The 17,118-nt window shown below is 44.5% G+C and overlaps 1 protein-coding gene across 3 annotated transcripts in view; it reads left to right on the forward strand.

The window, feature by feature from the left end:
- Positions 1-3,127: 3,127 nt before the first annotated feature.
- Positions 3,128-17,118, forward strand: part of arfgef1 (ADP-ribosylation factor guanine nucleotide-exchange factor 1 (brefeldin A-inhibited)) — a 375,012-nt gene continuing 361,021 nt past the window's right edge. For all 3 annotated transcript variants that reach the window (XM_070891344.1, XM_070891351.1, XM_070891358.1), the window contains exon 1: positions 3,128-3,537. In XM_070891344.1, coding sequence (XP_070747445.1) covers positions 3,414-3,537 — 124 coding nt within the window. In that variant the 5' untranslated portion in view covers positions 3,128-3,413. The remainder of the gene's footprint in view (positions 3,538-17,118) is intronic.

The raw sequence follows: 17,118 nt of genomic DNA on the forward strand, positions 1-17,118 counted from the left end.
AATTATAATTTGCTTTTCTATTTTTTCTGCCAAAGTGGATAACCTCACATTTTCCCACATTATATTCCATCTGCCAAATGTTTGCCCACTCACTTAGCCTGTCTATATCCCTTTGCAGATTTTGTGTGTCCTCCTCACAATTTGCTTTCCCACTCATCTTTGTATGATCAGCAAACTTGGTTACATTACACTTGGTCCCTTCATCCAAGTCATTAATATAGATTGTAAATAGTTGAGGACCCAGCACCGATCCCTGCTACACCCCACTAGTCACTGTTTGCCAACCGGAGAATTACCCATTTATCCCGACTTTCTGTTTTCTGTTAGTTAGCCAATCCTCTATCCATGCTAATATATTACCCCCAACCCCATGAACTTTTATCTTGTGCAGTGACCTTTTATGTGGCACCTTATCGAATGTCTTCTGGAAATGCAAAGACACCACATCCTCTGGTTCCCCCTTATCCACCCTGCTTGTTACATCCTCAAAGAACTCCAGCAAATTTGTCAAACATGATTTCCCTTTCATAAAACCATACGGATTCTGCTTGATTGAATTATGCTTTTCCAAATGTCCCGCCACTACTTGCTTAATAATGGACATCAGCATTTTCCCAACTACAGATGTTAGGCTAACTGGTCTATAGTTTCCTGCTTTTTGTCTGCCTCCTTTTTTAAATAGGGGCGTTACATTTGCGATTTTCCAATCTGCTGGGACTGCCCCAGAATCCAGGGAATTTTAGTAGATTACAACCAATGCATCCACTATCTCTGCAGCCACCTCTCTCAAGATCCTAGGATGTCAGCCATCAGTCCAGGGGATTTTTCAATAAGGGGAAGCTAGATAAGTACATGAGGGAGGGAGAAAGGAATATAGGATAGGTTAATAGGGTGAGAGGAACTAAAGTGGGAGGAGGCTTGTGTGGAGCATAAACACCACGAATGATTTGTTTCTGTGCTGTAAAACTCTATGTTAATCTATGTCAGTGAAGAAAATTACAGCTTATCCAAGACTGGATGTTGAACATGGAGCCTGCATAGAGGTAGTGGAGGTGGTGAGAATGACAGTGGAGAAGTAGAGATGTATGTCATGGCTAAGGCACAGCATGCAAATGAGGAAAAGTGGGCCAAGGATGAATCTTCGAGGATTCTGGAGGTAGCAACGCAGGAATGAGGAAGATAAGTAATTGCTAGAGGTACTTTAGCTATGATCAGATAGATAAGAATGCAACCATGTAAGGACAGTCTCATGGAGATAAACAATGGAGGAAAGGCATTGGAGAACGACGTTGTGTAGGACGGGAGTTGTAGAAGTTTGGTTTGATCAGCAAAAGGGGGTAAGCGGCAAAAGCTGCTGAACAAATGATCTCTATCTTGGACACAAATAAATCCATGAGCTCCTTGAATCTTTTGTTTGAGGTGAGGGGCCATGGGAGTGGGGTTTAAGGAGGTGGTAGTAAAGAAAAGGAACCTGGGGTTCACTTTGCCCTCCAGGATGATCCTACAGTAGTGGATTTGGTAGTGGAGACAAAAAACAACCTATTAGCACATTGTGCTCAAACCTATTTTCTATATACTGGACAAACGTTTTCCTTTAAAATCATGTACAGAACTTTGATAATCCTAAAGCAATGTAATTTTATGCTAATTATAATTTGTGTTGACCAAGACGTAAATTTATTGGGACGTAATAGCTGTGACATTTATATATTCGTCTTGGTTAATCCTTGCCACTGGACCAAGACCTAGCTCTGTCAAGCCCATGTGGTGGCTGGTGTGCAACGGCCACCACACGTTAAAAAATCCACGCACAGGCATCTTCCACCCTTCCAAGATGTAGTTCGGGATCTGGAATATTAGGTCCTACATTGAAACACCTGTGAGCTCATTCATTACTTTTTGGCGTGGAAGCAAGTCATCCTCGTTTCGAGAGACTGCCTATGATGACGATGACAATGTATAGAAATGTGAAAAAAGAGAGTGTAACATAGTATTAATCTGTGTCTTGTATTTACCTTTCAACGCTAACTCTCCCACACCCTACCCTGTTTTCAAGATCTGAATGGTGACTGCACTATTTCTCCTTTCTAAAATCCTGGCTCAGCTTCTTATTACTCCTTGAAGAAAAATATTTTATGTTCAACTGTTTCAAATGTATTATAAGAAATTACTCATTTAAATGATGGACAATGGCCTCCGGTATGGATCAGAGGCATGGATGATGTATAGAAGACACTTTAAGTCGCTGGAGATATATCACCAACAATGTCTCCGCAAGATCCTGCAAATCCTCTGAGAGGACAGGCGCATCAACATCAGTGTACTCGCCCAGGTTAACATCCCCAGCATTGAAGCACTGACCACACTCGATCAGCTCCGCTGGGCAGGCCACGTAGTTCGCATGCCAGACTCGAGACTCCCTAAATGCTCTATGCGGAGCTCCTTCACGGCAAACGAGCTAAAGGTGGGCAGCGGAAACGTTACAAGGACACCCTCAAAGCCTCCCTGATAAAGTGCGACATCACCACTGACACCTGGGAGTCTCTGGGGGAAGACCGCCCTAGGTGGAGAAAGTGCATCCCGGAGGGCGTTGAGCTCTTCGGGTCTCAATGCCGAGAGCATGAAGAGGTCAAGTGCAGGCAGCGGAAGGAGCGTGCGGCAAACCAGTCTCACCCACCCCTTCCCTCGACGAATGTCTGTCCCACCTGTGACAGAGTCTGTGGCTCTCGTATTGGACTGTTCAGCCACCAAAGAACTCACATCAGGCGTGGAAGCAAGTCTTCCTCGATTCCGAGGGACTGCCTATGATGATGATTGTTCTAGCCGAACTTTCCGACAGTGAACTCCTGTCAAAGAATCTGCCAAATCGGTGCAGTTACGCGAATTGAATGCATATACATAACAGAAAGAGCGTTTCCATTTGGAGACTATTTGTTTGCACATTTCTATGTAGCGTTGCAGGTTGATACGGAAGTAAGCAGCAATGCCATATTTTGCATTGAATGTGCGTGCGCCTTGCTGCCCTGGATTGCAGAATGAGGAAGTGAGTGTGTGAGCCGGGAGCTCGCGCTCCGCCTCCCTTTACTGCAGCCCGGGCGTGACGCGCGTGACGCTGCTTCCTTCCAACATGGCGCTGAAGGGTCGGTAATGGAGGAGCTTGGCGCTCGGCACAATTCCTCTCCCCACTAGAGCAGGAAAGCCCCAGTTATATACAGTTACAGCGAGCTGCTCACAGCTCCGTCCGGTTTGGCGACATCGTCTTTTTCCTTTCTTTGCCCCCCCCCCTTTACTGCTCGCGCTGTCCTGAAAGGGTAAAAAGAAAAAGAGGGAAGAATAAATTAATAATATTCGGAAAATCCAGCAGGAGAGAGGGAGAGAAAGAGTCCTGGGCCGCTTCGTGTGGGCAGCGCGTCATGTATGAAGGGAAAAAGACGAAGAACATGTTTCTCACCAGGGCGCTTGAGAAGATTTTGGCTGATAAGGAGGTGAAGAAGGCGCATCACTCTCAGCTGCGCAAAGCCTGCGAGGTGGCACTGGGTAAGTGAGGAATCCTTCATATATTTATGATAGACACAGTACGCTGAAGTTTCAATTTACAAAGACACTGCGAACATTAACAAAGCAATTAGTAATGATGACGATGTAATACAAGTCCTTGCGTATATGCGTATATGTATAGACTTGTTAAACAAGTGCAGGGCCCAGGTCACCTGACATACTGTAATTTCGTGGTATTGTATTTACAAATACATTGTTTATATTTAACACAAAATAAATGTATCCCTGACGTTTCAGAATTTTTAAAACATAAAAAAATCAAAAATAAGCTGAAATGAGGATATTGACAACATTCAGATCAGGTGACACGACAAGGAAACGAGGATTCTGTAAGCTTTGTTTACAAGTGGGAAGTGCATGGTAACTGGGAATGGACAGATAGTAATTTTAATGGCAGTGTGGTGGTAATCAGAATAGATGACATATGCCTCTCTATTCCACGTGTGTGTTGGGAGGGGAAGAGAGAGAAAGGGAGAAAAAGGCATTTGCTGTCAATTGATCTGGGGATGGTGTCTGGACTAGGTGGCAAGCCAATGAATAGAAAACGAATTGTGTTGTTTATCTTAAAGGTTTATATTAATTACCCAGAAAGTTAAATATATAGAATATATATAAAATGCAAACCATAGCGGAATCAAATAATACTAGGTGAGAACAGACTAGGAAGGGGCAACCTTGCATATTTGAATGATTCAAGATGACACACTGCTCATTCAACTATTTAAATTCACTGGGAACAAAATTTATTTAAACATAACGTCAAATTAAATATGTCTGCATAGAGGTACAAATATTTTTATGTAAAGTTTTGTGGAGTGAAATGCAGGTCAAGCTTATACTGGGGGCAGCACCAGGGCAGATGAGTTAAAACAAAAGTGCACAAAGTCTGTCAGGCTTGGGGGTGAACATTTTTAGTTGTAAAAGTTCAAAATTATTTGTATAACCAATTATAAAGGTAACAAATATACAACAATACAGAGATGAAGGCTAGAGGTAAAGGGAAAAGCCATTCACGTTATAGAATAAATCTGAGGAATCAGGTATGGTATTTACTCACTTTTATGTTTCAATTGGATGCTAATCTTTATAGCAGTTAACGTAAGTATATCAGCTGGTGAATGTTGCTGATTTACTGTAAAGTGAGAATAAATTGATTTGAACAGCTATTTTCAGGTGAGGAAATCGTAATATAAGTGAGGTAATAGATTTATTTAATCAGTGAGGTAATTAGTATTTTTACTGGAAGTGTTAAATTGATAGAGAACCTTGCTTTGCTATGTAAAGGCGCTATATCGATGCAAGTTGTTTGTATTCCCTATAGAATTTGGCATTGCTTTTCATATATGAATAAATTGTATAAATACTGTATCTAATTGACAAAGATACATTTACTGCAAACAATACATAAGGCCTCAGAGAGGTGTTCACTGATGTGAAGGTGTGCAATTAATATTTGAAGTAAAGTACTATATGTTCATCCCTGACATTTTCCAGTTATTATTTTGTACACATACAGGGATTTAGAGTGACTCATCTCATTCTGAAATCCTTCTTTCATTCAGATTGGTGCTGTCGATTACATTTTCAGGCTATATGAGCAGTTGTGGTAATTTTTGTGCAACACTGGACCAGGGGATCTTTAATGAGGAGGTCACAAAAGGTGGAGGATATAGGGTGGGCACTGAGGGATATATGTATGTGTCTTAACCTTTTCAGACTAATACCCTTGAGAATAGACCTTGGGGAATGATGAATTACAGTGGGTTAATACCTGATTGGGATGGCCTTGGTTAGTCTGCATTTCTTTTAGTGTACTGAGGAAGAACGAAGTAGTACTCGGTAAGATAATGGGACTAAAGGCAGACAGGTCCCTTGGACCCGATGGCTTGCATCCTAGGGTCTCAAAGGAAATGGCTGCAGAGATAGTGGATGCATTGGTTGTAATCTACCAAAATTCCCTGGATTCTGGGGAGGTCCCAGCGGTTTGGAAAACCGCAAATGTAACGCCTCTATTTAAAAAAGGAGGCAGACAGAAAGCAGGGAACTATAGACCAGTTAGCCTAACATCGGTCATTGGGAAAATGCTGGAGTCCATTATTAAGGAAGCAGTAGCGGGGCATTTGGAAAAACATAATTCAATCAAGCAGAGCCAGCATGGTTTTATGAAAGGTAAATCATGTTTGACAAATTTGCTGGAGTTCTTTGAGGATGTAACAAGCAGGATGGATAATGGGGAACCAGTGGATGTGGTATATTTGGATTTCCAGAAGGCATTCGATAAGGTGCCAAGGGTTGGGGATAATATATTCGCATGGATAGAGGATTGGCTAACAGAAAACAGAGAGTCGGGATAAATGGATAATTTTCTGGTTGGTAAACACTAACTTGTGTTGCAGGGATCGGTGCTGGGGCCTCTATTATTTACAATCTATATTAATGACTTGGATGAAGGGACCGAGTGTAATGTAGCCAAGTTTGCTGATGATACAAAGATGGGTGGGAAAGCAAGTTGTGAGGAGGACACACAGAATCTGCAAAGGGATATAAACAGGCTAAGTGAGTGGGCAAAAATTTGTCAGATGGAGTATAATGTGGGAAAATGTGAGGTTATCCACTTTGTCAGAAAAAATAGAAAAGCAAATTATAATTTAAATGGAGAAAAATTGCAAAGTGCTGCAGTACAGAGGGCCCTGGAGGTCCTTGTGCATGAAACACAAAAAGTTAGTATGCAGGTACAGCAAGTAATCAGGAAGGCAAATGGAATGTTGGCCTTTATTGCAAGGGGGATAAACTATAAAAGCAGAGAAGTCCTGCTACATCTGTACAGGGTATTGGTGAGGCCACACGTATAGTACTGTGTACAGTTTTGGTCTCCGTATTTAAGGAAGCATCATCATCATAGGCAGTCCCTCGTATCAAGGATGATTTGCTTCCACGCCAAAAAAGGATGAGTTCACAGGTGTTTCAATGAAGGACCTAATATTCCAGGTCCCAAATTACATCCTGAAGGGTGGAAGGTGCCTGTGCGTGGATTTCTTTTTAAAGTGTGGTGGCTGTTGCACACCAGCCGCCATACGGGCTTGACACAGCTAGGTCTTGGTCCAGTGGCAAGGATTAACCACAACTGGAGACCAGCTGTGCTGCACGGACCTAGTGCGCACACATATGGCAGTGTGGGCTGGCCCGCGCTGCCTATGCCTCTTCTGGGCCCCGATCACGTCGCTTCTGCGCCCCGACCTCGCCGCTCCTGCTGTACCTGCCCACGCTCCAATCACTGACCTGAACCTTGATGATGTCCAATCCAGCCGCCCTCTTCACTGCCGTTGCCTTCCTGCACCAGCTCGAGCTGTACTTTGCAGTGGTATGCTGCTGCAGGCTGTCCCTTGCCGCTCCTGTTATGGCCCCAAACTGCTGCTGATGGTCTCTCGCAGGTGGAGGCCGAAGGATATACTTGCATTGGAGGCTGTTCAGAAAAGGTTCACTGGGTTGATTCCAGAGATGAGGGGGTTGACATGAGGATAGGTTGAGTAGGTTGGGCCTATACTCATTGGAGTTCAGAAGAATGAGAGGTGATCTTATCGAAACATATAAGATAATGAGAGGGCTCGACAAGGTGGATGCAGAGAAGATATTTCCACTCAAAGGGGAAACTAAAACTAGGGGACATGGTCTCAGAATAAGGGGCCGCCCATTTAAAACTGAGATGGGGAGGAATTTCGTCTGAGGGTTTTAAATCTATGGAATTCTCTGCCCCAGAGAGCTGTGGAGGCGGGTTATTGAATATATTTAAGGTGGAGAGCGACAGATTTTTGAGCAATAAGGGAATAAAGGACTATGGGGAGCGGGCAGGGAAGTGGAGCTGAGTCCATGATCAGATCAACCATGATCTTATTAAATGGCGGAACGGCTCGAGGGGTCAAATGGCCTACTCGTAATCCTAGTTCTTATGAATAAAGAGAGTAATAATACAACTAATGTAGTCTGGTCTTGGTATGCCCATCACAAGAGTGGTTTGGTTCGGTTTGATTTTGAAGAACTGAAATCGAATGTCCAAATTAATTGAACAAAATGCTGACCAAGTCTGCAGTATGTGGAAACTGTAGGAGATGTTACTTAGCTAAATTAATTATTCATTTAATCAACCTTTCAGTCTAACACTAGAACATTCTATAGCATGGTACAGTTTGTTTTAGGTGTCTTGATTGCTTTCCTAAATAATATTTCAGATTTTATTTTGCTGCAACCTCTCTGCTTCATCACCATTTATACAAAAGCTTAGTCGGGAGTACATAGATATTGGTGAGATTAAAGCCTCTGACAACATGATCTATCCAGCCTCACTATCAGCATTAGCTGACAATACTGTAGATTTCCTGTTGTTTTAAGGTAGTGGTTGTGTATGAACAGATTAAAAATAAAAATGAATGAACATTTTTATTGCACCAAGAACCCCTCTTTTGAAAAGTAATTATATTTCATGTACCGCTTTAGAATTGAAATGTATATTGTTCAAGATATTTCATGTAGTTACGGGTACATGTTTGCTCTCTTTTGTCTTAATATTTTGTGTATACCGATTGTGTAGCTCAGGGAGATAATGGTTCAGTGAATTCTGCTGCAGTCGAATTGGAAGCAGAAGGGCTGGGTTTCGCTGTATCCACCCGGAGTAATTTATTTGCTGTTATATTTGTCATTTGTAAGCTTCTCGTTCCTTCACGTTTGATCGCACTTTAATTAAAATGCATTGTCTTTTTTTGCTGCTGAAGAGAAGGCATAGGGTTTGATTTGCAGGGAAGATTTCCCGTGGATTGCTAGAGCTAAGCAGGTAATTATGCGTTTTCATGTATCTGACAGCGAAGGAGGACGTAGAAGTCGGTAGAATGTGTTTCTCTACTCTGCAGCAAATTATCTTGTCAGAACAACAGCATCCAATTTCATGCATTTCGGACTGTATTTCGCCCGTTTGATCTTGGTAGCATTGACTGTAAACTAAGTCCAATCTGAAGTCCATTTTAAAATTTATTGTAAAAATCATTTTTTAACTGCAAGAGGAGTGTATTACTGAGTCAAAGGAATTGTATTTAAATCATGGGCAGATGTTTGAAAGTACATAGTAGGGAAAAAGTGTTTTTTCTGTCATTGATGTTGGTGAACCTTGTATTGAAGCGGAGAGATGTCGAAATGATTCGATAAAATTTAATCAGTTTTACTTCCGGGTAGAGCAGTAAATGCACGAGAAAACATCTCGCTTTCTCTGTCTTTTAATCCGGGTACTTAGATTTCATAGATTCCTGACAATTTACTTTCAATTTCACCTAAAAATATTAACAGCATCATTGCTGTACGACTGTGTAGTGAACCAGGTTCATTCATTTTTACCCATAAGAATAGGAGGAAGACAAAGGGAAAATACTTGTTCATCAACATACTGCATGATAAATGCTGCTAGGATCTTTCACCAAACATTGATAGGATTGCCAACAAAATAATCGCTTCAATTTTGTTTTTAATGTTAAAATCACCAATCTAACCAGCTTTCTAGTGAGTTACAAAGTAACTATGGAGTTTGAAAGTATACAGTTACAGGTGTTGTGAATTCATTATGAACAAAAAATAATGCTGTATACTGACTTTTGGGGTAAGTCAGCAATATTTAGGCATGATCCTAATTTTAAATGAAGATGGATGGTCCTGACTTGTTTGCTTAAAGGATTGTGCTTTTGTGGCAGGGTGGGTTTTTTAAATGCATGCTGCAGAGGAGAGAATTCTGCTGATTATGATGGAGAGTGGGGCATGTTCTCTTCTCTCCTTCCTCCCCATAAAAGTGCAGAGACACTGCAGGCAAAAACTGGTGTAATATCCATACGTAAGCTGATCTGTTGTGGTAGTGTAAGCACTAAAGTGAAGCTAAGTACTTAATCTAGTTGAATAATTCCTCATTCATTGTAAGTGAAAATGAATCTTTGTAACCTTCTAAATGCTTTAAGTTGAAGTTTCCACGATTTGTTAAGTGCATTTGTTTTATATTGAAGTAGAAAGAAATTTCAGATGATTTGAGCCACTTTTAATCCTATTTGTCGTCATGTTATTTCATTTGTGATAAATCAGTAAATGATTGGGTAACTTAATAATTTGTATCAGTGAAGGTGACTATTAGTATTTTTTTAATAGAGGAGAACCAGCCAAGTCTTTTATGTCAATGTAGAAAGGGGGGAGGAGGATCAGGATTTGATTAGCAATTGCGAATATGTGTGGTTAACAATTACAGTTTACTAATGTGTCAGAAATAACCAGTAACTAAAATCGCGCAAGGTGTAATTTGCAGGAATGTGGTATTAAGTGTTGATCTTAAATCAGACTTCACTGTAGTTGTGAACTTTGTTTACTTTCTAAGAAAAGCATGTTTACATTTACATTAAAATAATTATAATGGTCACCCGAGGAAGATTTCAAAAAAGGTATTTTTGACTAGTGAATCCAAAAGGTATAGTAATGCTGACAGTGTTTAGATGTGGCAATTTGTTTATTGGTGAGCGATGAATATTGGTGGCTTCTGTATGGCCAGATTATACATAATGTACAGGGGAAAAAACATGCACATACAGTAGTTTGGAATTGACAAGAATTACAGTACTACATTTTGATTTACCAGTAGTATATGTAGAATGCTGATATAGATATTGAAGTAAGTCTGAAAATAAATTGAAACTTGGTAAAGTCTCTTTTTGGATGTACACTTGTCCTCACCTCCCATTGCTGTATTGTAAATTGCTTTGATTGCACTGATGCATTGCTTCTTGACAACAATTATTGCACAGCTCAAAGCTGATGCACTGTCTTAAAAATAAATTCCTGATATTAGACACGAAAAGGGGGAACATTACCAAATATTATTTTTCTAGACTGTTTGCAACCTTGGTGTCATATTTCACCCTGAAATGAGCTTCCGACCACATATCTGGCGTAACTAAGACCGCCTATTTCCACCTCTAGCATTGCCCGTCTATGCCCCTGCCTCAGCTCATCTGCTGCTGAATCCCTCAACCTTGTCTTTGTTACTTCTAGACTTGGGGGACTATTTCAACGCACTCCTGGCTGGCCTCCCAAATTCTATCCGACGTAAACTTTAGGTCATCCAAAACTCGACTGCCTGTGTCCTAACTTGCACCAAGTCCCACTTGGTGCAAGTTAGGGGCCTGATAGTCTGTATCCCAGAGTACTTAAAGGAAGTAGCCCTAGAAATAGTGGATGCATTGGTGATCATTTTCCAACAGTCTATCGACTCTGGATCAGTTCCTATGGACTGGAGGGTAGCTAATGTAACACCAGTTTTTAAAAAAGGAGGCAGAGAGAAAACAGGTAATTATAGACCGGTTAGTCTGACATCAGTAGTGGGGAAAATGTTGGAATCCATCATTAAGGATGAAATAGCAGTGCATTTGGAAAGCAGTGACAGGATCGGTCCAAGTCAGCATGGATTTGTGAAAGGGAAATCATGCTTGACGAATCTTCTGGAATTTATTGAGGATGTAACTAGCAGAATGGACAAGGGAGAACCGTTGGATGTGGTGTATTTGGACTTTCAAAAGGCTTTTAACAAGGTCCCACACAAGAGATTGGTGTGCAAAATCAAAGCGCATGGTATTGGAGGTAATGTACTGACGTGGATAGAGAACTGGTTGGCAGACAGGAAGCAGAGAGTTGGGATAAACTGGTCCTTTTCAGAATGGCAGGCAGTGACTAGTAGCGTGCTGCAGGGCTCAGTGCTGGGACCCCAGCTCTTTACAATATACATTAACAATTTGGATGAACGAATTGAGTGTAATATCTCCAAGTTTGCTGTTGACACTAAACTTGGTGGCGGTGTGAGCTGTGAGGGGGATGCTAAGAGGCTGCAGGGTGACTTGGACAGGTTAGGTGAGTGGGCAAATGCATGGCAGATGCAATATAATGTGGATAAATGTGAGGTTATCCATTTTGGGGGCAAAAACACGAAGGCAGAATATTATCTGAATGGTGGCAGATTAGGAAAAGGGGAGGTGCAACGAGACCTGGGTGTCATGGTTCATCAGTCATTGAAGGTTGGCATGCAGGTACAGCAGGTGGTGAAGAAGGCAAATGGCATGTTGGCCTTCAAAGCTAGGGGATTTGAGTATAGGAGCAGGGAGGTCTTACTGCAGTTGTACAAGGCCTTCGTGAGGCCTCACCTGGAATATTGTGTTCAGTTTTGGTCGTCTAATCTGAGGAAGGACGTTCTTGCTATTGAGGGAGTGCAGCGAAGGTTCACCAAACTAATTCCAGGGATGGCTGGACTGTCATATGAGGAGAGACTGGATCAACTGGGCCTTTATTCGCTGGAGTTTAGAAGGATGAGAGGGGATCTCATAAAAACGTGTAAGATTCTGACGGGACTGGACAGTTAGATGCAGGAAGAATGTTCCCGATGTTGGGGAAGTCCAGAACCAGGGGACATAGTCTTAGGATAAGGGGTAGCCCACTTAGGACTGAGATGAGGAGAAACTTCTTCATTCAGAGAGTTGTTAACCTGTGGAATTCCCTGCCGCAGAGAGTTGTTGATGCCAGTTCATTGGATATATTCAAGAGGGAGTTAGATGGCCCTTATGGCTGAGGGGATCAAGGGATATGGAGAGAAAGCAGGAAAGGGGTACTGAGGGAATGATCAGCCATGATCTTATTGAATGGCGGTGCAGGCTCGAAGGGCCGAATGGCCTACTCCTGCACCTATTTTCTATGTTTCTATATCACCCATCACCCCTGTGCCCACTAACCTACATTGGCTCCCGGTTAAGCAACGCCTCGATTTCAAAATTACCATCCTTGTTTTAAAATTCCTCCATGGCCATGCTCCTCCCTATCTCTGTAATCTTCTTCAGCCCCACAACGCTCCGAGATATCTGCATACCTCAAATTTTGCTCTCTTGGGCATTCCTGATTATAATTGCTCAACCATCACTGGCTGTGCCTTCAGCTGCCTAGGCCCTAAGCTCTGGAACTCCCTCCCTAAACCGCTCTGCCCCTCTACCCATCTTTCCTTCTTTAAGACGCTCCTTAAAACCTACCTGTTTGACCAAGCTTTTGTTCATCTGCCCTAATTTCTCATGGCTCGATGTCAATTGTTTGTCTTATAATACTCCTGTGAAGCGCCTTGGGACGTTTCACTACGGTAAAGGCGCTACCTGTATAAAAAAAAACCACGTCTGGACCGGGGTCAAACAGGGCTGCGTCATCACATCAACCCTCTTAATCTTCCTCGCTGACATGCTCCACCTCACAGTCAACAAGCTCCCTGCTGGAGTGGAACTAAGCTACAGAACCAGTGGGAACCTGTTCAACCTTCCCCGTCTCCAGGCTAGGTCCAAGCCCACCCCAACCTCTGACCTTGAGCTGCATTCTCTGTGTACTACAGGAGTTCAGAGAACTCTGACCTACTGCGGATGGGCAATAAATGCAGCTTTTCTGGGGTTGTCTAAATTCCAGGAACAAATAATTAAATAATAAAACGTATTTCTGTATCTCTGGTCCAGCTGAATTGTTTAGGATGGCAAATTAAGTTCTTGGGCTAGATTTTCGACAGGTTTGTGACTGGTTTTCCGCTTGGACGAAGCACATAAACTAATTTTTTTTGGCGCTGAACAAGTCTCAACATTTTGCGCCCAAGTGGAAATTTCGGTGGTAGTTTTGCAGCAGCGCTGAAACGTAGCGCCCGCCCGATTCTTTCACCGTTTGGATGACGTCAATCGGCGTGCAGTGCTTTGCTATCGCCCCGGGCAGAAAATTCAGCTATATCTCCCGTTTTACTGTCCACCCGGAGACCCGCACGGAAAAATCAGTTGAACCCAGGGCGCATCCGGTGCTAATGTCGCCATCTTGAAAATGGAGCAGAAGTTCAGTGCATAAAAGGATTTGGAGAAGGAAGGCTCCATTTTACACAAGTTTTATGTGAGTTTATAGTTCGTTTTAACGAATATTTAAAGACATTTTTATAAATGGGGGCTATACTATGTGAGCCATTATTCCTGGCTGCTTTTTCTATGCAGCGTCGAGCTGGAAGAAGGCTTATTGATGAGCATTTTGAACGTAATTGAAGAGATTGCAGACGTATGGGGAGGAAGCCTTATTCCCCATGAATTTACAAGGAACAGCGCTCATATCTGCAGCTCTCTGAGGCATAGTGCATTAGATGGCTGCGCTTCTGGAAAGAGGTGGTCACATTCCCTTTTATAGGGGACACCGGAAAAATTGTGATTTTAGTGCAAAAAAAAAAAGAGGTGGTCACAGAGATATGCCTGCTCATAAGGCAGACCTACAGCCTACCAGCGGCAACAGGCCTGCACTGCCCGTCTAGGTGCAGTACTTGCCTTCTATGCCTCCGGCTCCTTTCAGGCATCAGCAGGGGACATATGCTCCATTTCGCAGTATGCTACACATTGCTGCATTTGCCAGGTGACTGCACTGTACGTACGCAGGATGGACTTCATAAACTTCCCAAAGACCAAGGAAACACAGAATGAGAGGGCTGTAGGTTTTGGATGAATTGCTGGCTTCCCCAAGGTTCAGGGTGCCATTGACTGTGCGCACATCGCCCTGTGAGCACCTTTATAGAATCCAGAGGTTTACCGAAAGGGATTCCACTCCATGAATGTACAGATCGTCTGCGACCATACTCAGTGCATCATGGCATTAAATGCCCAATATCCAGGGAGCATCCATGATGCTTTCATCATGCGTGAGAGCAGTGTCTCATGCTTGTTCGAGCCAGAGATGGGTGCTGGGGGACAAAGGTTACGGCCTCGCCACCTAGTTCATGACCCCCCGGCCCCCCCCCCCCCACCTCCGGAACCCTCACGGAAGCCGAGCATCACTAAATGCGAGCCATATAGCCACACGCAACATCGTCGAATGGACAATGGGAGTACTCAAGCAGCACCTCCGATGCCTGAACCACTCTGGAGGCTGCCTGCAATACTCCCCTCAGCAGGTCTGAGTTCATTGTGGTGTGCTGCATGCTACACATCCTTTGCCATCATGAGGGAACAGGATTTGCCAATGGGGATTGCAGGAGCTCCTCAGGAGGAGGATGAGGAGCCTGGCGAGGAACCCATGCCATCATCCCCACCACCACCACAGGGGAGGCCTCGTAGAGCTTTTGCCATTGCAAAAGCCTTACGTCAGCAGCTCATAATTCAACGCTTTATGAGCTCTGACGTTTGACCGTTGCCTGGCCACTCTATACCACCATGTTGACTAGTCCCCCCTGTAATTCTGCAAATGAGACGCTACACAGGAATGGTTAAGATGAACAAAATAATTTATTAAACATTGTAAATATAATTTGAAAACTGGAATAATATTTATTAAGTTATAAAAGTTCACAATAGCGTTTAACAGAATTGGGAAACTTTAAAAACTTTTATAAAATAGCAGCAGCAACCAAACAACCACCCCTGCACAGAACGTCTTTAACCTCCGGCTCCATCTCTTTCCCCTTCCGCCCACCCTCCCTCGCATCATGACCCTACTACTCAAAGTGGCACCAAAACATTGTGCAGCACAGCAGTCAGAGTCCTGTTGTATTAAGGGGAGAGACAATGGAGACGCCATGTGTGGATCCACTGGAGAAGCTCGGGGTATGGAAGGCCAGGCTTCTGAGTGGCGAATCTCTTGCTCGGCCTCGGTGATGTCGGTTTGGGTGTGACACTGGGGACTGTAGTGTCCGAGATGGAGGCCATCAATTGCGCATGGACATTGATGGCCTCGGTGGTTTCGTGGCTCGCATGGACAATCTGTGACCCAACCTTCCGTCATGTTCGCAGATAGTGCCGCAATGCTTGCAAGAATCCTACCTAATACCTCTAGGAGCTGGACGCTCTCCCTGGACAGTCCCACCATGTCCAGGTGTGCGTCTGCCTGTCTGTCAGCAGACTGGCTTTGCCGACTCGCCCTCCGGAGAGACGGCATACAGGATTCAACCCCGGTAGTATGTTGCTGCACACCACTTGTACTCAGAGCCTCGGGTGGCTTAAAGTCCGAGAATGTTTCTTCCTCGGATGAGGTGCTGTCTGGAGAAAAAAGAGTTGTCGAGTGCATCCGCCTCCCCACCACCCCCAGAATAGGCTGCCTGGTCTGCTCTTCTCCTTGACGTTGCTCACTCTCGTCCCCCTCGTCCTTACGGCCTGAGATGGAGGCTTCCATTGGAGAATGTGGTGCATGCGACTTACCATCTGGAAATAGAAAACAACAGACGAGTGGTTAGCAGCAGGGGAGGGACAGGGTGACATGAGTAAGGTCACACAGCACAGGCTCATTTGAAGGATCGCCGCTACTCCATTATATGTAGTTCAGAGACATTACATCACATTGCCCCAACCCAGCCTGGGAATTTTACAGGACTCCACCTCACTTTCGAAAATGTGCTTGGCACCCCCACGAGCAGCTGCCCTCCCTGAGGCACCGATCAGACCAGCCACTTGTTCCTCCAGGTCAGTCAGAGGCATGGTTCTGGGTAGACTGCCGCCTGTCCGCCGCTGCTCACAGCGGTTGTGGGACATCTTTCGCTGCAAAATGACAATGGGAATGGTTACCAGAGGGCCCAATTGCTCTTGTGGCACACACAGATAGCCATCAAAGCACGTTTACCATACTGTGTGCACTTAATACTGTTAAACTCTGTTTAATGGCCCTGGAAATTGCACGTGGTTCATGAGGAAGACATCAAAGTGCAGAAACATCTTTTAAGATCTCAGAAAGCAATCTTAATAATGTGTAACGATCATTCATGGCAAATAAGGTGCAACACTAAGCCTACCTATACGAACATGTCGGATTTATAATTTAAGTAATGAAGCAGTGCGTCAATAAAAATATTACTTACTCGAAGGACCCTGCACTGGTCATTGAACTTCTTGCAGCACTGGGGGCCCAAGTTTCGGGCCGCGCCTAGAATGGCGCAGCCCCGACCTGGACGCACGTTTTTCGCGCCACAAAATGCGCCTAAAAAAAACATACCTATTCTCCGGCTCCCTGCAGGTCGCGGCGCAGCATGAGCTGTGCGGGGAGTCGGGTCCCTGCGCTGAAAACAGTGCCGGACAACAGTGTGGGAGGGGCCCGAAGCATGCAGCCCCTAGCCCTGGCCGAATGGCCTCCCACGCCCAGCTCCTGCGTCCTCCCGACCGGACTCCTGCTCCCCAACCCGACCTCCGTTGCCACCCCCCTATCCTCCTTCCCGTCTCTCCTCCTCCTCCTCCACTCCCCCTCTCTCCTCCTCCTCCTCCACCCCCCCTCTCTCCTCCTCCTCCACCCCCCCTCTCTCCTCCTCCTCCACCCCCCTCTCTCCTCCTCCTCCACCCCCCCTCTCTCCTCCTCCTCCACCCCCCCTCTCTCCTCCTCCTCCACCCCCCCTCTCTCCTCCTCCTCCTCCACCCCCCCCTCTCTCCTCCTCCTCCACCCCCCCTCTCTCCTCCTCCTCCACCCCCCCCTCTCTCCTCCTCCTCCACCCCCCTCTCTCTCCTCCTCCTCCACCCCCCCTCTCTCCTCCTCCTC

This window comes from Pristiophorus japonicus, chromosome 1 (assembly GCF_044704955.1).
Source record: "Pristiophorus japonicus isolate sPriJap1 chromosome 1, sPriJap1.hap1, whole genome shotgun sequence".
Classification (NCBI taxonomy): Eukaryota; Metazoa; Chordata; class Chondrichthyes; family Pristiophoridae; genus Pristiophorus; species Pristiophorus japonicus.